This window comes from Sorex araneus, chromosome 8 (assembly GCF_027595985.1).
Source record: "Sorex araneus isolate mSorAra2 chromosome 8, mSorAra2.pri, whole genome shotgun sequence".
Classification (NCBI taxonomy): Eukaryota; Metazoa; Chordata; class Mammalia; order Eulipotyphla; family Soricidae; genus Sorex; species Sorex araneus.
In genome coordinates this window covers 18,977,640-19,000,471 of record NC_073309.1, presented here as the reverse complement: position 1 = coordinate 19,000,471, position 22,832 = coordinate 18,977,640, and the positions used below count along the sequence as shown (strand labels likewise).

General features: G+C 36.9%; 1 protein-coding gene across 6 annotated transcripts in view; it reads right to left on the bottom strand.

Moving 5' to 3' along the window:
* Positions 1-1,014: 1,014 nt before the first annotated feature.
* CDH8 (cadherin 8) overlaps positions 1,015-22,832 on the bottom strand; it is a 429,237-nt gene continuing 407,419 nt past the window's right edge. For 3 of the 6 annotated variants that reach the window (XM_055145049.1, XM_055145050.1, XM_055145048.1), the window contains 2 exons: positions 14,852-15,103; positions 11,187-13,309 (listed from right to left, as the gene is read on the bottom strand). In XM_055145049.1, the coding sequence (XP_055001024.1) occupies positions 12,816-13,309; positions 14,852-15,103 (746 nt within the window). In that variant the 3' untranslated portion in view covers positions 11,187-12,815. Of the gene's footprint in view, positions 5,974-11,186; positions 13,310-14,851; positions 15,104-22,832 lie in introns of those variants that run through there. The other 3 variants (XM_055145052.1, XM_055145054.1, XM_055145051.1) reach the window with 3 other exon arrangements.

Below are 22,832 nucleotides of genomic sequence, written 5' to 3'. Positions count from 1 at the left end.
TTTGGGTCATATGTGGCGATGCACAGGGGTTACTCCTGTTGGTACTCAGAGGACTATATGGGATGCTGGGAATCAAACCCAGGTCAGCTGCGTGTAAGGCAAACTCCCTACTCGCTGTGCTATTATTACAGCCCTTGATGTGAACACTCTTACCTGATGTTTTATTTTATTCCTGACCATCAGCAGCACTAGACAGAGTTTTAAGTGAAGTACAAAGCTTGAAGGACTGGAGTGATATCACAGTGGTAGGGCATTTGCCTTGCACGTGGCCGACCCAGGTTCGATTCCTCTGTCCCTCTCATTCAGCCCGGCAAGCTATCTAGAGTATCCCGCCTGCACGGCAGAACCTGGCAAGCTCCCCATGGCATATTCAATATACCAAAAACAGTAACAAGTCTCATAATGGAGATGTTACTGGTGCCCACTCGATCAAATCGATGAACAATGGGACGACAGTGCTGCTACAGAGCTTGAAAGCCACTGATGTGTCCTATGCCTTTCAGAGGATGACAATCAATGCAACTATTTTCATGCTCAATAAACATAGATGGGTAAATGTCTCTCCTGACTATTAATGTGTATTAAATTTGTATTATATTAATCCCCACCCCTCCCCCAAATAGCCATTGTTATTTATTTACATTTATTTATTTATATTTATTTGATAATAGACATTTGGACATATTGAAGAAGGAGATTAAAGATGCTAAGTACCTAGATAAGTGAGACTGCTGATTAGACTTCTGCAATAATCTTTAGGAACGGAAATTGCTCTATAACCCCTCTGGTAAATGGGGAGGGAGACCCACGCTTATGAACCTATGTGTAAGCATTTCTCCAGCATTCATACCTAGATATGGTAATGCTAAATTGTAAGATAAATGGACTGTATAAAATGTCCCAATTTAACTATTTTCACCAACACTTGACTGTGTATGCCTTAGTAGACCTTTCTTAAATGTTTATAGCAGCGAAGTTAGTCCTATACTCAGTTCCTCCACACTTGGGGAGCTCCTTTTCTTTTCTTTTCTTTTCTTTTCTTTTCTTTTCTTTTCTTTTCTTTTCTTTTCTTTTCTTTTCTTTTCTTTTTTCTTTTCTACTTTCCAATAAACTTTTTTACTCCCACCCCCCCCACACAAAAAAGATTATAGTAGCTCCTTACTGCCTTTACATTTACAGTTTTTTTGGTAACACTGAGTTTGATTACTGAACTTAAATGCATTTCTGTAATTACAACTGGATTATCAATTTTTTTAAATTGATTTATTTGGGGAACATTGGGACACATCTGATAGGATCGGGGGACAGTCTCTAGCTCTGTGCTCAGGAGTGAACCCAGATGGTAACCAGGTGACCATATATGATGCTGAGACCGAACTGGGGCCTGCTAATGAGTGGAAAATGCCTGTACTATTTCTCTGACCATCATTAATATTTCTACTTGCTTTTGTTGTTCTTGTTTTCTTGATTCATTTTTATTAAAAATGGGGAAGGAGCTCATGATTATGAATCTGTGTAAGCATTTCATTCATTTTTTACATATTGTGTATTCTGTATTAGTGTGAAGTATATCCTTAACTCTTTCACTGGATTGAATGTAAGTTTCTGATATGTTTATGGTAGGTAAACCAAAATGACAAATGTTCTTCCTGTGAGACTTAGCATTGTCAAAATAGAGAGTATATACCTTGCGAATAACTCCTGAACAAAGTATTATGTTTATGTATAAAGCTATATGAAATATATGTCTTTCCAAGCTTTAGAATGATCAGTGAGAAATATTTCAGTGTATAATGTCCCTTTTCTATTGTGAAATATTCCTTATCACTAAATTTATTATACTTAATCCAGTGAATAATTAGCAGTCTTTTAATTTTTCACTTTATTTTTAGAAATCTAAAAAGATCAACTAGTATGCCTGGATCTTTGATACTTTAAACTAATCACATCTCTTGTAAATTTTGTTGACACACATAGTATATGAAAAATAAAAGCATAGTATAGAAAAAGTTTCCAGTGGCTTTTTACATATCCCATGGAAGAATTTCTACATAGTTATAATTTCTACTATACCATATATACAGGAATCATTAGATGAATCAGAATATGTTTTTAACAACCAAATCCTCTCCCAGTGTTCCTAATGTTTACAAATTGTCCTACTAATGACATTCTTGTTCAAGTAAAAGGACCCTAAGGGTCATTCTTTTAATTGGTTTGTTTGGGGAAGACAATTTTAGGCCACAGCCAATAGTGCTCGTAGACTCTTGTCAGAAATGAACCCTGGTGGTCCTGAGGGAATCACATGCAGTGCTAGGGATCAAATCATGGTCAGTCACATACAAGACCGGTACAATAACCTCTGTAGTATGTCTCTGGGCCATGTAGGTTTTCTTGAATGCCATCTTCATCCTGTGTATCCAATATTGCTGTGGTTATTTCTAGTTGTATAGCCAAATAAGTGAATTTCACCTACTCTAAATTTTTATTCATTATTTTTTCAGTGTATCTCTTTAATTGGCACATTTGCCATCTTTTTCGTATTTATTTAGCATTTCTGACACACAGTCTCACTCTCTCCTTTCCATGTATGTCCTCCTTTACTCTTTGTTTCTCTGGAAACTATACTATTACTAATAACTGTCTAGAAACAAAACCATACTACTCTTGTATAGATTCCAGTATTTCACAATGGAAGCAGAAAAAACAATCTGATTATTTCTTTGTGTAACTTGATCATCCTGACAATGAAGTTGTAAGAATTTCTCTTTAAGAGGTGAGCCATTTCCCAATTATACTTATGCATATGACATTTCTCATCAATATTACCTGAATTTCAACTTGTCCTTTCATTTTGTAACTTAAATCTTTATGAAAAGTGTTTTCCTTTTTCTGAATTTAGAAGGGATTCAAGAGAATAGAAAGAAGTGGAAAGGACAGGAAGTGCCCTGTGGTATGAAATGGGGTCTCCCAAGTATGAGAGAAGCATTTATCTAGATATATACATTTACAGGGCTGGAGAGAGATAGTACAGCTTTTTTTGGTGTTTTCCTTTTCTGTAGCAGACATGAGTCTGATCCTTGGCATCCTATGTGATCTCCTGAGCCCTGTCATGAGTGATCAATGGATATAGAACCAGGAGTAAGCCCTGGACACAGCAGGGTATGGCCCAAAAAGTTTTAAAAATTCTATGTGCATTTAGGTAGGTCAACAAGATCTGCCCATGGCCTCTTTTTTAAGTTATACATTTTGCATTGTGCTTTTTTTTTTGTTTAATATTTTAAGACATGGACTGGAGCAATAGCACAGCAGGTAGGGTGTTTGTCTTTCACAAGGCCGACTCGGGTTCGATTCCTCTGTCCCTCTCAGAGAGCCCTGCAAGCTACCGAGAGTATCCTGCCAATACGGCAGAGCCTGGCAAGCTACCCGTGGCGTATTTGATATGCCAAAAACAGTAACAACAAGTCTCACAATGGAGACATTACTGGTGTCCACTCAAGCAAATTGATGACCAGCAGGATGACAGTGCTACAATGCTATTATTTTAATACATCTATCCTTATTGGTTTCCTTTACCCCATATTTATTTTCAACTCTGATAATTTTCTCCTTCAATTTTATCAAAAACATTGGCACAGAAATTACCTTTTGCTTTCTTTTACTTTCAGGGCCATACCAAGTGGTCTCAACGGTCACTCCTGGTTTTTCTCAGGGGACGAAGCAGTGCAAGGGATTAAACCTGACTAAATTGCTACTGCTCAATAGCAATTGCTCAATTGCTATTGAGCAATCTTTATGGTCCCAGAAATCAGTACTAATATTTTGGAGGACTTGGGGAATGCTTTCTATGTCCCTTTCTAAGTTATCATTTAACTCCTCTTACTCCTTTTAGTTTCTGTATCATTGAATTTACATTCTGGTTTGTTCTGACTGATCTTTATATTTATAGATTTTGGGTGTCTTTCATTTATTTGTCTAAGGGAGTCTAAGCTTTCATTTTTTGATTACTCAAAACCCAGTAAAATGTAGAAAGCTAAATGTTTGCTGTAAAATGTTCTCCTCTTCATTAAGTATTTTACAAGAAATCTTTTGACTGGTCCAGGTCAACTCTCTCTGTCTCAATAGCCAGGAGGACTCCATCTCCATAACTAATTCTTGGGCCGTCCAAGCATCATCATGCACAGAAACTCATAGGACCTCTACAGGCTCACGGAACTTCTAAGGGTTCGTACAAATGTGAGCAGCACTGATTTTCCTAGAGCTGACATAACTGATCTCTTTGAAGGATTTTTATTTCTCTCACCATCTCAGCAGACCCAAAACACCTTTTACTTGGGCTACTACAAAATGTTCTTATTCAGGAACTAAAGAGATATTATGGTGGGTGGGCATTTGCCTTGCACATTGCAGACTCAGGGGTCAATCTCTAGCATCCAATATTGTCTCCAGAGCCCTGTCAGGATTGATCCTTTAGCACAAAATCAGGAGTAAGCATTGAGTACTACTGAGTGCGTAAAAAACAGTTGCCACTTGGATTTTCTTCTTTCATTCTTTCGTCCCCTTCTATCTCACTTACTGCTTTCATTTGGATTTCCTATAATCCTGATTCCATGCATTAATAGGAGTAATCTTTTGAAAAATAAAATCCAGATTTCTTTGTACTGCGGTCCCTTGAGTTGCCTCCTCTAACATACAATAATAATACAATAACCTGTATTCTGGTTGACTAGGACTTGTATAATAGGGTCTCTACTTGTCACTGAACATTGTAGAGTGATTTTCACTCTTGTCTCTGAAGCCCGGTGTCCTTTTTACTTCTTGCATATTTTCATTGGCTTGGTATAGCAGAATGATGAACCCAAGACTTCCCAAGACCTTTTCTAATGGTTTGCTTTTATCGTGGAAACTTCACTTGGCAACAACTCAGCAATCACCATTATTGTTCAATGTCAAATACCCCGTGTATTTTATGTTCTGTCAAAATACATTTATTTCTTTAATTTTCATACACTTATATTGGATGTGAACCAGTTCTTTGAAGAAACACAAAGACCTGACTTAGTCACTGATTTATTCCCTATAGAAACATTAGGAGAAAATCTTTGGCACACACTTTTAAATAAATTAGGATATTGGAAGTTTTCTTGCAAGGATAATTCCATATCTTAAAAAGAACTTATATAAAGGTCTTTGCAAGATTTCCTACCCCAACAGTACAATTCACTTTAGGTATCTAGGCCCTAGCTTAGACTCCTGGTCTACTGACAAACTCTCCAAGACTCACTGTAACACAGTTTCTAAAAGGATGCTTTATCTTGGAAGAATTAGCTATTATTCCCTCTACTTTCATAAAGCTGTCTGTTTACATCATCTACTCTGTATAAAAATCTATTTTTTATGATTTATCTGCTTCTATAATTTCTCTAGTTAGACTTCATGTCTTAGGCAAGACAAGTATATGACCATCATAGCACATGTTTTGAAAAAAATTAGAAACATATTTTAGTTATTTATCTGTAATATGTTTATTTGTGGCTATCTCTGAGCTAATCTCTCTAGATCAGCCACTCACTATGCAAAAATTAGACTTGAAACACAGTATAATTTTCAAACTTCAGTGGGTGAATTAAAGAAAACCTAGAAAAGCATTAAGTGGAGTTATAGTCAGGTAAATGAGTGTATTAGGAAGAGGGTATTGTTTTATTGACACCTACAGTTCTGTGTTTAGCTAAAACATAGTTGTCCAAATCCTACCCAAATTTATGAGGACTCTTAGGATAGCCCTGGATATTCTTGCCTGTGCAGAAGAGAGTTGGAAGAATTTAAATGAACCTGCAGGACCTCTCATTTTCTTTCGTTGTCCTCTCAGTTCATTGATACATTTGTTTTCTGCAGTTTTCCCCCTTGACAGCATCCTGTGTTATTCCTCCTAACAACTCTTCTTCTGTGATCTGTGGATAGTAATAGAGAGATCTATTATCTATTAATAAAGATACCTGCAAGAGATAATACTTACATACAAGATGTGAGTCATATAAGGGTAGGCAACTCAAGTGGGGGATAGAGTACCCACAATTCTTCCAGCAAATTCCTACAGGGCAGGAGACCCAGATGACACTGTAAATAAAGTGTATTTATTTATGCAAGGGGGCATACACATAAAACATGATCCTGTAAGTGTTCTAGAAGACTAGAGTTAAGTTCCTGTCTCTGCCATCTAGTAAACATGGATTAAACCTTGGAAAATGGTTGAAACTCATTTTCCTCACCCCCCCCCAAAAAAATACCAGCTATTTGTAGAATATCTTACAAATAAATACCACTGTCTAGGTATTTTTATGTTAAAACTTGTGATATTATTCCCAAAATGTGGTGCTTGGTAGAATTTTCTTCTAATTTTAGGATACATGAAGGTTATTTCTGTTGCATCAATTTTTCAGTTATCACATTTGGTTAAACTTCTTCATGGAGCCGATGAGTCTTCCCTTGGAGAATACCTGAGTTCCTCCTCAGTGTCTCCATATCGGTGTTTGTAAAATAGCATCTATTTATTATCATTACAGGCCTCACTTTATAATTCTAGAGTCTGGTGTTTAAAAATCGAATCTCTGAAACCTTAATGTCAAACCACCTAAGGTTTAAATTTATACTCAGATGGTATTGATGGCACTGATTGTCGCTACTAGTTTATATGGGAGTTATTAACTCCATTTTTTTAATTTGTTTTGGTGCCATTATTGTAATGCTTACAGTTTACTTCTGCCTCTGGGCTCAAGGATTACTCCTGAAGGGATTCTAGAGATTAAATGGAGCATTGGGGATCATACGGAGGTTGGCTACAACTACCCACTCTACTTTGACTTTGGCCCACTTACTCCATTTAGTAATAAAAAGAAATATATTTTGAGATGGTCGTATTTAATCATTCCATATCAATAATAGTCTAATTTCTAAGCTGGTTGATACTCAATATATGTAAGAGATATAAATTTTAACTTTTAAATTATCCACCAATCCAGAGAGATTTTAAATCTTATAACTCCGTGGTAGGATTGGTACAAAAATACCGAGACTAGAATATCTTAAATACCAAATGTATATGTTTTTTAAAGCAAATATATAATTTGATACATAAATCTATTTTGACTCGATTGTAGCACTGTTCTCCTGTTCATTGATTTGCTTGAGCAGGCACCAGTAACGTCTCCATTGTTAAACTTGTTGTTACTGTTTTTGGCATATCAAATATGCTATGTGTAGCTTGCCAGGCTCTGCTGTGCTGGCGGGAAACTCTTGGTAGCTTGCTGGAATCTTGAGAGGGATGGAGGATCCAACCCAGGTTGGCCGCATACAAGGCAAATGCCATACCCGCTGTGCTATCACTCCAGTCCGACTAGATTGTAAATGATAAAATATGTCTACATTAGTAATAAAAAATGTATTTACTACAGCTACCATCAAAGCAATCATAATAATGACAGCTTTGCAATACTGTTTGACTAACTAGTACTTTGCAAAGCAGTGTGGTGCAGCAAATATAACAGTTCTAGAATTGAGGGGCATCAAGTATTTGAGAAATATTCCCTGCATATTTTTGTTCACATATTTTATGTTGCACAATAGTATATTATAATAGTATAAAGTATATATATATATACTTTATGTTGCACAATAGAACAAAAATACCTAAGTCCAGTTCTGAAATGTATGCAGTTGATTTTAATCCCAAGTATCATCATTCATATTTTGTTCTTAATTAGAAGCCTTCGACTAAAACCTTTTATTTTCAATTCAATTCCTTGCAATTTCAAGGTTAGATTCAGATAAAAACGGTCATAATTCCAGGTTTCTGAAGGTGTACAAGATTGGAAAATGAACAAGCATAAACTGATCTTCAGTAAGTCTATTGGGTCTATATATAATATAAATATGTGTGTATATATATGCATACACACATATGGATTCTTTTCATTGTTGTTGCTCATGTTTAAATTGTGCATTTAGAGAGCTTTTAGAGTGATGCCTACTGTTGCCTTATCTTTTTGACTGACAATGATGGGATTTCAGTCATGCTCAGCTTTTCTGACAGTGCCAGTGATGGGATTTTTTGAAATCTTATTACTGGTTGCACTGCCCTGATCTCAGATGGAACTTTCAATCAAAAAGGCAATCAGAAGGTTATACATTTGTGAGTTTCCCTGCAAAGCCTGTGATCGCATAATACAACTTGTTGCAAGGGCCTCCCTGCCTCCAGTCCTTATGTGGCTATAAAGAGTAATTGGCTACTTAGCTCTCAGCACCTGGTTTTCCTTCTCCAAAATACAGCAGAGCCCAGATCTCTGTTAAGTCTCAGTGTGGAAGCTGGCCGCTCCTTAGAGATTTCCCAGTCTCACACAGTTTTATCTAACTTTAAGCAACTGATTAAGCCAACTCTCCAAAAGATATATTTACCCCTTTCTAAACATTTTCATTTCACTAATAATGCCAGTGAATCTAAGTTTTATTTTGTTTTATATATGCACAAACACATCTTCAACTTCTAGCAACTTCACTGCAGTATTCCTTTTGAGAAATCAAATTCTGTATGACACGGTCAACATTGGAATTTTATTATCTACCATATCTTAATCATCCAATAATAAAATAGTTTCAATCTTAGGAAAATAGTGTTCCTAAACTATTATTGTAGGTAATGATTCCTTAATATTTCAGGGAATATTTTGTCAACCCTTTACCAACCATTTATCCTTTTTGGCCATATTTACTTTCTGTGCCCCTTGTTCTACTGGTTGTCTCTCTAGTCACATGCCTTCAACACCCATTTATTTGATTTTCACCTGCAGCTTCCTTGGGATACCCAAGGGGCTCTAGGGGGCCATATGGCTCCCAGTTGAGAAATATTGTTCTAGAGTATGCATATATAGATGTTTAATGGACATGTTTTTAAATAGGTCAAATAGTAGATAGTGTTGAAGCTGAATGGATTCTACGTGGCATTTAGAGACATGAGTTCCTTAAACAGGAATCTTGAATGTGGCATAGGCAGGAGATCATTTTGTTTATGATCTTCAAAGTCAGAATATCTCGTCCATTTGGCAGATAACAATTGGGCAGGAATAAGTTTCAATGGTAAAAGAAGACTGATGCATGTGATACAATAGAGATTTTCAGATATAGTAAAATGCCTATGCTCACTAATGTCATCTTAAAAACAACCACACATGTATATGTAATACCGAGAGCAATGTGGCAGTGAGCAGTGCATCAAGACAAATAAATAATCATTTGAACAAAGTACACTTTATGTGCTATTTAAATAGTTAAGTACGGTGGTGGAATATATGCACTGGTGAAAGGATGGGTGTTTGAGCATTGTATAACTGAGACTTTAACCTGAACGCTTTGTAACTTTCCACATGGTGAATTAATAAAAGAATTTTAAAAAAATAAAATAAAATAAAATAAATAGTTAAGTACGGAGTACTAAAATTCTTTTTTAAAATTGAGAATCCCATCAATCTATTTTGATTGAGGAAGTCTTGGGAATTCTGTTGCTTAAGTATAAAGAAAGTGTGTGTGTGTGTGTGTGTGTGTATGCATTTCTACGTGTATATGTAGATTATCATTGAAATTCCTGAAGGCATAATTTTGTCCTTAGTATGAAATTATTTACTTTATTCCAGATTATAATACTTTAAATGAATTTTGAAGCACAAACACTGGTTTGATGATGGCACAGAAAGCAAGAGACCTACTTATAATCTTTCTGTACAACTGAATTTTGAGACACCTATTATGTAAAATATAATTTTATGCCCACAAAAACCACTACTGAAAGATTTTCTCATTGACTGCCAAAGTTGGAGAATATTAATGTTGTACAGATGAAATACAATGTAATATTTCTATTAGATATGTTTGCATGGCTGTAATACATGGCACTTGAATTAAAAGTACACTAGAAATGGATCTGATATAAAATAGATAAGTACAAATGTTGTGTCATCTCATCTTGGTTTATAAGTTATAAGATAGTGAGAATATTACTTGTGATAGTAAGAATAACCAACAAAAATATTGGTTACATTTTTCTCTACTGCGGATAATCAACAGCGACCAAGTACTTTTTTAAACATTCTGCCGTGTGTGTGTGTGTGTGTGTGTGTGAGTGTGTGTGTAAAAGCATAAGGGATACCAGGGATTAACCTCTGCCTAGTTGTGTGCAACGCAAGTAAGCACATTATCGACTGTACTGTTTCTCCAACCCTAGTCCTGAAATGTTTTGAAGTCACCTGAGCCCATCAATTTGACCTCAAGAAAACAACCTTTGTGATGATATATATGAAAGGGAATTTTTTTTTTTTTGCTTTCTGGGTCATACCTGGCGATGCACAGGGGTTACTCCTAGCTCTGCACTCAGGAATTACCCCTGGCGGTGCTCAGGAAACCATATGGGATGCTGGGAATCAAACCTGGGTCGGCTGCGTGCAAGACAAATGCCCTACCCGCTCCAGCCCCTGAAAGGCATCATTCTTGAGCAACAGAATTCAGTAAGGGCCCAATTAAGCCGATGGCTAATTATATATCCTAAGTATAACATTTCAACTTTTTTTTTTGTCACAGTGAAGGCAGCTTCCAGAAGGCAACCTCCCAATTTCAGTTTTCTGCCTCTTCTCAGGCAACTCCCAGCCAATGAGATATCAGTAATAGACCCCGATTACTTTTGCTCAATGAAAAGCCAGGTGGTCTTTCACTCAAACCATCTATTGGCTACAACAGGTTGGCAAAGCCTATATTGCAATTGAAGACTTCCTTGCCAATTTCTGCTTTTTGGTCTCTCTGGTTTTACTTATGGGAGATCTGCACCAATGTTTGGTGGCTTTCTTCTCACATCTTTTATTCTATCTCTTCTTCAGCATCTTCTTTCAGGGAGACTCAGCTCACACAGAAGGACTAATTTGGATAAAAACGTGTTTATACCACTGTTTCCCTTTTGTGTCCCTAGAGCAGACTGCTGCGTGATCCTTGTTAGCAATTTCTACTCTCTAGTTCCTCATCATCAAGACTCTTACAAATCAAAGCCATCCTTGGGATGAACGTGGTTGAACAGACTAGAATCTTAGAGTGAGTGGTGGCTAATGAATCTTCATCTTATTGAGGGGGGGAAAAAAGTGATGACAACAAAGGTATTTATAAAAATATATTTCACAAAGTAGGAAACAATACAGGAGTTCTCTGAATACAATACATGGAGTAAATAAACAATATTGCATTAAAGCAAAGTAGAAAATTAAAATGATCTGCATGTTTTACTTGAGTTTTATCATACATTTTCTACTCCTACATGGCAGGTTTGCATTACAAATCGACTATGCTCACATCTTCTAGTGCTGATCTCTTTTGGAGTCTAAGACGTTCTGTGCATCACCATGAAAATTGGGGAGAGAAGGTGCTAAAAACGGAAGCAGTAAAATTATGTACAAATAAGTTCCTGCTCTAAAACAGTGTGTGTGTGTGTGTGTGTTTAGGGGGAGGGGGCAACTTGAAGCATGTTTATTGGGCAGGTATCTAAAATTCTAGAGCTTAAATATTCACATGAGTCAATATACTTTCAGATGTTTGTGCTTGTAGTAAAAACACCAAATACTAGGATTATGAACAAAATAGAAAACAGTCCAAAAGTTTCTCTGGGAAAATGCTGTTCCTGCCATCACCAGTCACAATAACACATGTCTACTCTAAAGAGACTATTAGCTCCCCTTTTGATAATATTGCCTGCCATACTCATCTCATCAAAATGTACATGTATTAAACATTCAATTGTATATATATATATATTCATATAAAAACAATCTAAAGGATTATAATGGATATAATTTAGTTTTATTTCCCATATAGCCCCTTAATCTATAGATTACCAACCTTAATAAATAAAAGCATTAATGGACATCAATAAAATATTTATTTTGAGGATTAAACAAATAAACTCACGCGCTAGCAATAAAACCATCTGTCTCTTATGTAGTCCACTGTGTGATACAGTAAATCTTTGTGTCCTCGTGGAAGAAGATGAAGTGGGGGGAGTGAGAAGAAATCCTGCCTCCAGAAAACAAGCCTATTGGAATGGGATTTCTCTCCTCCCACCACTGGGTTGGCACCCCCCACCCTGGAATGGATTACGAACATGTGAATATTTTAAGGCTTGACACAATATTTAAAGATGCTATTCAGTCTCTGATGAGTGGGGCCACCGATTATGTACAATGTGTGGTCACCGTACCGTATAATCTAGGAGGCCTCTCAAAACTCCAAAAAGTCACAATGTACAGCAGACCAAGTATTGCTTTATCATTTGTGGCGGGATCCTTATTGGCGAAGGGGAAAAAAACCATTTGCATTTATAAAAATCCTTTGCAGAAGACACATATCAGCAGCAAATTCCTTGCAGGTCCATTTTTTTTTCTAAGAAAGCACCTTTTAATTTTGATTTTTTTTCCTCTTTGCAAACCATTTCTCTAATGATTAGCCAGGATCCCAATCTTTGTCTGTGGTAGTCAGTTATATATCAAAATATCCAAGGACTTCTAGACACTCCACATACTTTAATTCACACTCCACAAGATTTATCACCTCCTAACATATACTTTTTATTTTATTATTTTTTTTGGTTCAACATTAAAATGTAGTTGAGTTTATAGATGATTGGTGCTAAACTTGCCTCTAAAACAAATAGCCACATTGGTTGTGTATCTAAGGGGAGTGACCCTAGAATATTACAGAATGCTCAGTTCCATCGATTTATTTACCATCCACTGTCAAGTTTCTTTGTCACTTTCACCCACAGAGTAGAGTTCACCCAGTCTCTTAAAGCGGGGACCCCAGTCACTGAGGTAGTCAAAATTCTGGTCTGAGTCTGAGGTGGTGGACTCCAACGAGCTGAGGGAGCCAGCCACGGACCCTCGGCCTTCATAGCCATAAATCTGAATGGAGTCATATGGTGGGGCCGTGGGGTCATTATCTGCCTCATGGAGCCGCACATTTATAAATTCATCAACATCAACACCATTCGGAACTGGAGCGAGCCCTTGCCTTGGCATAAACTGCAAATCTGGTTTAATATCCTTACGGGGTAAAAAGCCATTAATTCCATCTGGATTTTGTAAAGTGGCGATGTCAAAAGCCTCGGTGTCTTCCTCTCCTCCTCCTTCGTCATCATAACGAATGATGTTTTCTCGCACATCTTCATCATCCTTAATAATTAATGGCTCGTTTTTATGCCGCCGCAGAGTTACAAACAGCACCACGATAACTGCAGGAAAACCAGGAGAGAACAATTAGCCAGAACCAGCAGGTAACTTTGCAAGCAAACCCTCAGTGCATGTTAAGCCACAGGGACATTTTTTAAACACTTGGTGAGCCTATAACGTTTAATGACATTTCCTTGGGAATGGATTTTTTTTTTTTTTGGAAGGAAGGTAAAGGATTGAAATTCGTGTGAGTACTATTCCAGATTGTTTCTGCATACTAAACGGTGAGATGCAGGCTTCAAAGAGTAAGTGACATCTATTCTTGAAAAAAGCTGCATTAAACACAACTGTTTCCGTTTGGGGCCATTTGCTCTAGAGTCCAAACGGAAAGCAGCACAGAGCATATTTAATACCCTGCTAGTTCTATGCCCTTCTTCTAGAAAGAAAAGGGAAGAGACTATCTCTTTTCTGAAAAAAAAAAATTTTGGATCAAATAATGTCAATTCAAAGTTGATGGAATTTATTTAAATGGATGCCAATTTGGCAAGAACAACTTCTTTTGTTTGTCTGAAGACTGTTTCTCCCCTATCTGGGAAGATAGGCAGAGATGGCAAAAGGGTGAGGGACTTCAACCCAGATATTCAGGTAAGTCAAAACAAACCTGTGTTAGTGTGGTAAGACATGTCTAGAAATTATTCTTGAATCAGTGCATTGGGTAAGTATGACCAATATTATTGGAGAGGTAATATCTTCTATTAAGAGCAGGATAAAACAAAACTTTCCTTATAGGTATATGTATCTACTGTCTTATCTCTTTCCACCTCTGACCATTTTGTAACTGTATTTTAATAGAAAAGTTTTAGATTTTTTTTTTTTTTAATTTGTCATCTTTGTTTGAACTTGACTTTTAGGTCAAGAAAATCTTCTGAGGAACACAAATGATTTTAAGTGAACCTTAAAAATTGGTTTTCTTGTTTCCTCTTTATTTCACTAAAGTTTGTGACCAGTTAGACTCAACAATCATATCTGAATTATTTAAATCAAGCACTCTAGCTAGAAAGATAGTACAAGAGATAAGGTGCTTGCTTTGCATGGAGTCAAACCCAGTTCAATCTTCAGCCTCATATATTTCTCCCCGAGTACCGTCAGTGGTCACTCGTACATGCAGAGCCAGGATTAGTCTCTGAGCATGACCAGGTATAGCCAAAACCAGCATCCCTCTCACCCAAAATAAATCAAGAATATTTGGGACAGAGCAGAGTTCTCTATTTTAGCAAGTGGGTGGGTAGTAGAGGGTAATAGATGTCTTGTACCATGAGATGATGCTCCAAAAATAAAGCTCACCCCCACTCCCACCGCTATCCTGATGAGTCTGCCTGTTCACTGATAGTGGGATTGAAAAAGGTAAGGCATGCTCCTCTTCGAGTGAACATTTATTATCAAAACCCTCATTCTCCTCTTGAGTGATGCCACTTTGTAGAAGCAGAAGTTGTTTTTTTTTTCCCCCTTGCCCTGAAGAATACTGATATCTGGCTGTCCTTAGTTACAGTCATTTATGAACCAGAAAAAAATGGTGACCGTTAGTCCATGGAGGAAATACGTACCTAGCAGCAAAATGATGCATGCTAATATGGCAATTAAGGCGCCCATACTGAGTCCAATTGGAAGGACATAAGCTTCGACATTACAAGACTGGACAACACCATCACTGCTGCAGCCACAGACCCGGATGGTCAGGGTGCTGGTGCTGCTCAGAGGCGGATTCCCACTATCACTGATTATGATTGGTAAAAGATAGACTTCTTGCTTCTGACGGTTGAATCCATTATGCTTTGCCAAAATGCTGAGGGAATTATCTGGAAAAGGTGAAAATTACAATAGTTTGCATCATTTCATTATGGCTGCTCAAACAACACTTGTTTTTCTAGTTCATAAATCCTCTGCAAAGCTTCCAGAAAATCTCAACGCCACTGGCTGTGTGGGCGCTCTCCTTCACCGCTCTTCCCTCTTTCCCAGTTGGAAGGGACCAAAATATCTATGTCCTAATGAATTTAGCGCATGGGGTTCCATGAGGCGCTAAGTGTAGTTTTACCTTTGCCCAATAAATACAAGAGATTAATTTTACAAAAGTCGTCTTCATCTGTCCCTTCAGAAGACACAAATTATTCTCCATAAATAACTAAATTTCTCTCATTTACTTTATTAACACAAAAATTATTCCAGTAGAGTTTCATCACGTTTGGAAATAACTCTGAGTTAAAGGATAGACTATGTGACAATATGGCATACAAAAAACAAATACTCTATTGACTGCCAGGATACCTAAAGAGAATTATCATGCCCTAGGGCATTTATACTACAACAAAAATTCTTGTTTATTGCCAATTGGAGGAGCTATGTAGTGTATCTTAAAATCTTGTAGTGAAGACCTATAGTGGATACACAAGAATAAAATAAGAAGTTACAGAAGTAGGTATTCCATTTTACATGTGTCAATTAATTATATAAAGATTTTATGTTGGTGATCTGTAGCAATGCTTAAGGACTTTTAAATAATACTTAAGGGCATATCAGTTCAAGGTAAAACTGGTCAGTGAGAAGTATTTGACTGTGAGCCAAATGGTGCTCAAAATTACATTCCTAAAATAATTTTTTGTTACTCATCCATAGCTCTTAATTATGACGATACCATATATGCATATATAATACATTTTATCATTGTTCATGTTAATTCTATGAAAATCATGTCTTTACAAAAGGGAAATACTGATTCCCATGCTGATATTCCAGCCAAAAGCAAATAGACATAATTTTGATTAATGTGTATAGTGTTGTTTAAAGCAAAATTACATTTTCTTTGAAAATTTTCTTAAATACTGGCAAGTATTTTGCTGGTCACAGAAAAGTTGCTACCTCATTGTCACTCATTAAAAAAAGGATTCCAAACCATTACTGTGTAATTCCTGGTCATCAATGTCCTATTGCTCACCAGAAGACTCAAAATACACGAGCAGATTTTCTATTCAAATGAGTATGAGTTAATGTGTTAAATCTCCTGTACTATATAATGTCATATCAGCACTTTTTAAATGATGGCCATTACTACAACTGGCAACATAAATTATATTTACTTTTGCTTTGTTTAATACATAAATCTGCCTAAAATATCCTACTAATAAGCAACCACTCGATTGAATTAATTATTTTTTAGCTGTGCCTTATTCATAATTTGAAGAGTAAAAAGAGGTCTCAAATGGAGCTGAGCACTAGTAGTCCAAATAATCCAGTAGCATTTATTTTCATAAGCAAGAAGGAAATACCACTAAGCTAAAAGCTGCAGAACATTATCTCAAAACAGTTATAGGATATATAGCTGTGTTATATTTTCAGAAAGCATGTGACAAGTTGAAGTACAGTTAATTAGTACAAGGAACATTTCTGGATGATTTCATATACCATAGCTCAAAACAAAAAAATGAGAATTGTTCTTCAATATGCAATTAATAAAATTACAATGAGGCTTTTGTCTTTTTGTGGTTGACATTATTTATATGAAAAACTATCTTTACATATTCTCTGTAAAACCATCTATAATGATAATTTAGAAACTGCAGTAGTACTATTACTCATTATAAAACAAAACTATCTCCTTTATTACTTAGTAAAGCATTGTCAGGTCCATGGTTCTAATTCTAGACTCATATTGTCGTATTCCTCCTGGCATGTGTGAATGCTATTTCCCTCTACAGATAGATACCATCTGAGAAAAGAAAGTCATTTTTAATAAAAATTTCCTTGGTAGTTCCAGGAAAACTCTCTTCCCTATTTGCCTATTTTTATTTTAACCACTTTTTGATTAATATTTATATGCATTAATAATTTTATTCAGGCATTTCATTAAGCCCAAAATAGAAAAATCAGATAGAGCAATTCAGTACAATTAAATTTATATATATTTAAGCTACATATTATAAAGTTAATCTATAAAATTGTAGTTTGTTTCTTTAAAACAGGGCAACTTTTTAATTACAATTTTAATTTTAATATTTTTCTTTAAAACTTGATGCCTTTTTCTTTTATTTAAATTTTAATTTCAATTTAGCCATTTTATCTACTTTATTCTTAGTGTTTCAACCTTATATTAAAATGATTAGTTATCTAAAATTACTTTTCATAATGTTTCCTTCCACATTTAAACAATTTGTATGCAATTGATTTTTTTGTATGATTATTGATTTCCTTAGGTTAATTATAGAGTAACTTATCCCTTGCCCACTGGTCTTCAATGTTAGTCTCTCACAAATCAAAATTGTGCACATTTACATTCTTTTAAGGACTCTTGATTGAATCCCAATGTTCATTTTTTCTCTTATTCTGCATCAATTCCATGCTTATAATGGATGAAAACATTATGATAAATCTTGATGCTTGATGTATTTTTCCCTGCTCTTTATAAAGAATATTTTGGCTATTCTTATTCACTAGATAATCCTTGGTAGATGCAGCTTTAGATTTTCAGGTTCCATGATAATTCTTGCAAGAACCTAGTAAAATTATATTAAAATACAATCATTATTGAAAGGTACTAGCTTACTGATATTTATTCTTTTATATTAAGATCATAAATCCTTTATTTTATTTAATATACATTGATAAATGCTTTATTTTGGCTACACAAAACTTTTACCTATTAGATTTCTTTTTGGTACTTGAGATATTTTGTTGCTTGAGAAAACAGTATCTTTAAAAATTATACTTTTGGGAACTGGAGCAATAGTACAGCGGGTAGGGCGTTTGCCTTGCATTCAGCTGACCCGGGTTCGATTTCCAGCATCCCATATGGTCCCCTGAGCACCGCCAGGGGTGATTCCTGAGTGCAGAGCCAGGAGTAACCTCTGAGCATTGCCGGGTATGACCCAAAAAGCAAAAAAAATATATATATACTTTTGGACCAGAGAGATAACACAGTGGGTAGGGCACTTGCCTTGCATACAGCCAACCAACCAGGTTTCAATACCCAGCAACCATCTGGTCTCTGAGCTGTGTCAGGAGTGAACCCTGAGCACAGAGCCTGGAGTAAGCCATGAGCTTTGCCAGTGGTGGCCCCCAAACTAAAATAAATTAAATACACTTTATTTTGATCTCAGTTGTTTTAAACTTTTATTTTAATTCCAGTGTTTTCCCCAAATTTTACTTTTACTTGGAAAAATGTGCATCCTGGCAATTGTATGAGGAATTCCGTAGAATTGGTCTCTAGGAAAACTGGTGAGAAAAAAAATTTTAAAGGTAATCCATTTAGAGCCTCTGGGGGAAAAAGTTCTGGAGGCAAACAGCTAACAGAAACATTTATTCAAGAAAACCAAGTAGATTTGGGGAACAATAGGGATACCAGTGTGTTCTTCAGAATCCTCTCAGCTCTGGGAGATGGGAACTCCACTTCCAGAACCCAGGGCTCCATCACCACCACTCCACAGCAACATCATCTCCCTCAACGTCCCCCTCCCCCTGAGTTCCCCTTGCAGCAGCAGCAGCAGTGGGTTATCAGCAGTTCTTTTTCTGGGCCTTACTACCTAAACTGAAACTGCATTTTGGATCAGTCTTGCCAAGAAGCAAGGATCTTTCCTTCCTCTTACCCTACCTCATGCAGCAGGGGCTCTTCTGGGCCCAGCTCATTGCGATTAGAGGGTCTCCATAGCCTTTGTTCTGACGGTTAAGACATATTTCAGTGGTAGGACAGCTAAACCAAAAAAAGACTCTAGGCAACTGGTCCCCAGCACCAAGTGATTAGCCATGAAAGCAGAGAAACACATCCTAGTCTACAAACTATTCCAGGGCTAATGACCTAGAGTTTCGCCTGAGGTGAAGGAGCGGAGAACTGGGGACAGAGTTGGTGGGGAAGAGCCTGCCAGGGTCAGAGCAACAGTGAAACAGAGAGATGCTCTTTGGACAAAAGGCCAGAGAAGTAGTGCCGTAGGCTGGAGGGTCTGGTTTACAGGAGGAGTTCTGGGCTCACTCTGGCACTCAGCACTGCCAGGATCATCCTCTAAAGACCTAGGATGGAGTAATCTCTGAGCATTACGCAATAAAGAAAAAAAAGACATTAATGAAAACTTGGGTGCAAAATGCATGAAATGGAGCAAAGAAAGTCTCCAACAAATGACATTGGGAAAACCTGGATAGTCGCATGTAAAACTAATGAAGCTGGAACTGTACCTCATATCACAAAAGTTAACTCCAAATGTTATTAAGGACCTAATTATTGTGCCAGAATCCATATAATACACTGAAGAAAACAGGCAGAACTCTCCAGGAAAATAGTCTGTAGTGGGATTTCCAGGGATTTAGCTCCAAAATCAAAGACGACCAAAATAAACAAGTGGAACTACTTTGAATTAAATGGATTTTGCATGGCGGAAGAAACTCAAGCTAAAATAAAGACATCCTACTAAATGAGAGGAAATATTTGTACCTAATACATGAGACAATTGTATATCCAAGATTTACAGTTTTTGCCGTTTAAGCAAAAAAAAAAAAATCTAATAACCTCATGCAAAAGTTGGGAGAAATGAAAAGATTAACAGACATTTCCTCAAAGACAGCATACGGATGTCTAGTAAGCATATGAAAAAGTGCTTATCATCACTTGAGATAAGGAAAAAGCAAATCAAAACAAAGAATGAGATCTCATCTCACACCAGTAAGAATGGCATTAAGCAGAAAGATTGAATAAACCAGTATTGGTAAGGATGCTGGGAAAAAGGAGCATTCATTCGCCATCAGTGAGAATGTCATCTGTTTCAACCTCTATGATAAGCAAATGAAGATTTCTCAAAAGGCTAAAAGTTTGTCTTCTATATGACCCAGATATTCCACCTGTTAGTATCTACCCCCAAACAGAAAAATATTCAAAAGGATACTTGCATACCCATATTTATGATAGTGCTAATAGCAATGACAATATGTATAGATGAAGTTTACATGTAGTAGTCAGTATATGAAAACAACCCAAATGTCCAGCTACAGATGAATGGATCAAGAAGCATATACATAATGGAATACTAAGGAGCTTTAAGAAAAGACTCCAGCAACATGGATGGAATTAGGGGGGTATCAATGGAATTAGGGGTTGAAATAAGTCAGAGAAGGACACATGCATTATGTAAAGTGTCAAATAAGAACAGAGACAGTACTGAGAAATGACAACTCCCTCATATTGGAATAAATAATCAGTAAGCAAATAGGGGGTGGAGGAAAGAGGGAGGAAAGACAACCAGGGAAGAAGAGACATACAGTGTCAGGTACTTTGGTGGTGGTAGAGTTTTGTAAGTTTGAATATCAGTACCATAAATTGTAACCCCATTATAACTTCCTAACTTGTAATGAATTAAAGATCGTTGGGAAATTCTGATGTATTAAAGTAGTGTTGAGTCAAGGCACTGTTGAGAACAGTGCACAAATCAACCTTTCCTTGGTGTAAAATCTGAGGAGTGGTCCAGGAAGAGATGGTCACAGAGAACTTAGCCTTAGCCATGGCCATTCTGAGATGACCTTGGGCAGTGCCTTACACTTGGATCCCTCATGGAAAATATCAGAGGCTAAACAGACTTCACTAAAATAATTCAACCAGTCAAATAAGCCAATGATAATGAGAAGCCGGGGTGGGGGGGTGGGGGATAGTATATCCAGATTTGCTATAACATTATCTAAAATTCACAATCTCCAATAAAAGATGACAAGGTCATCAAAGAAGCCAGACATGAGTCATTATAAATAAATAAAGCCAATAAGACTATGAGAGCAACCATAGCAGATAAAACAAATATCTCCCAGTCTACTTTAATTATGTTCAGTGAATTAAGATATCATGATAACCTTTCAGTAACTGTATCACAAACCATAAGCCCAAAGTGGTGGGGGGAGAGGGAGGAGAGGGAGGAAGTAATGGAGGAGAGAGAGAGAGAGAGAGAGAGAGAGAGAGAGAGAGAGAGAGAGAGAGAGAGAGAGAGAGAGAGAGAGAGAGAGAGAGAGATGCCTGCCATAGAGGTGGATGGGCAGATGGGAGGGGAGTAGTGTCAGGAGGGAATTGCTTCGATTAAAAAATTAAATAATTTCTTTGAAAATAAGGAAAGAAAAGTATGATGACATGCCATTAAACTAAACACAGGATTTCATTAGAAATTCTTTCTTAAATGCAGTAGAAACTTAGGTATTAAAAGGAACAGTGATAAAAACAGTGGTTACAGAATTTGATTTGAATGGCAAAGGAATTGTTACTGAAGACTGAATTACTGAATTTGAAGACCAATTAAAAACAGACAAGTTAGAGTGCAGAGAGGAAAAAGAATGCACAAAAATTAACAGAGTCTAAAAAACACGTGGAATATTATTATATCACGAATCACGAATCATGAAATCCTGTTGATTGTTGATTTCTCAAGTGGGCTCAGTAACGTCTCCACTCATCCTATCCCTGAGATTTTAGAAGCCTCTCTCCACTCGGCCTTCCCAACGATGCCGCATTGGAGGCTCTTTCAGGGTCAGGGGAATGAGACCCATCTTGTTCCTGGCTGTAGCATATGAATACACCATGGGAAGCTTACAAGGCTGTCTCATGTGGGCAGGAAACTCTCTGTAGCTTGCTAGTTTCTCCCAGAGGGAGAAGGAGGTTATAAGATATCGCTTCTGGGAGCTTGCTTTTAAGTCTCTGGATGTTGGCTGTTGATGGGATTACACACACCTGGGTTCCTCTGCCGTTGCCTTCATGCGTGAGGCTTGTCCGAACGTGTGGACAGGGGCCTTGAGCATAGCTGTGGCTAGGTTCTGGAGGGGCCTCGGGGAAGACAGCCAGGCTCGGGGGCAAAAAGACTCTCTTGCATATATGCATTAGCAATTTGATAGCACAGTGGGTAGGGCTTGCACGTGGCTGACCCAGGTTCTAAATTCCTCTGTCCCTCTTGAAGAGCCTGGCAAGCTACCAAGAGTATCCCTCCCGCATGGTAGAGCTAGGCAAGCTACCTGTGGAGTATTCGAAATGCCAAAAACAGTAACAAGTCTCACAATGGAGATGTTGCTGGTGCCCGCCCAAGTAAATTGATGAACAACGGAGGACAGTGCTATAGTGCAGAGCTACAGACATGCCTTTGAAGTAATAGTAAAAGAATCCCTGTGGACTGCCAGCAAATGACCTTAGCTATGAAGACAATGAACATTAAGAGCAAAGAATTATGTAGCAATTATATAGTTACAAAATTATAGTTTTTCTCCTTTTTTATATTTTAAAAATATAAATAATGCATAATGTATTATTTAGCATATTAATTTTTGAGAAATTTAAAGAATAGCTGAATAGCCCATCTATTTTTAATTGCACAAAACAGAAACAAATCAGGAAGTCAAAGATAAGTAATGGTATTAGTTATATCAAACATCTAGAGAGAGCTGGAAAGAGCAGAATAAATAATTTTCTTACATGCAGCCAGGCAATTTTGTTGTGTAGATAAGAAGCTATCCCATCAATAAACCTCATTTAGTTTCTTGTTTTGGTTTTGGACTACACCCAGCTGTGCTCAGGGGTTACTCCTGCAT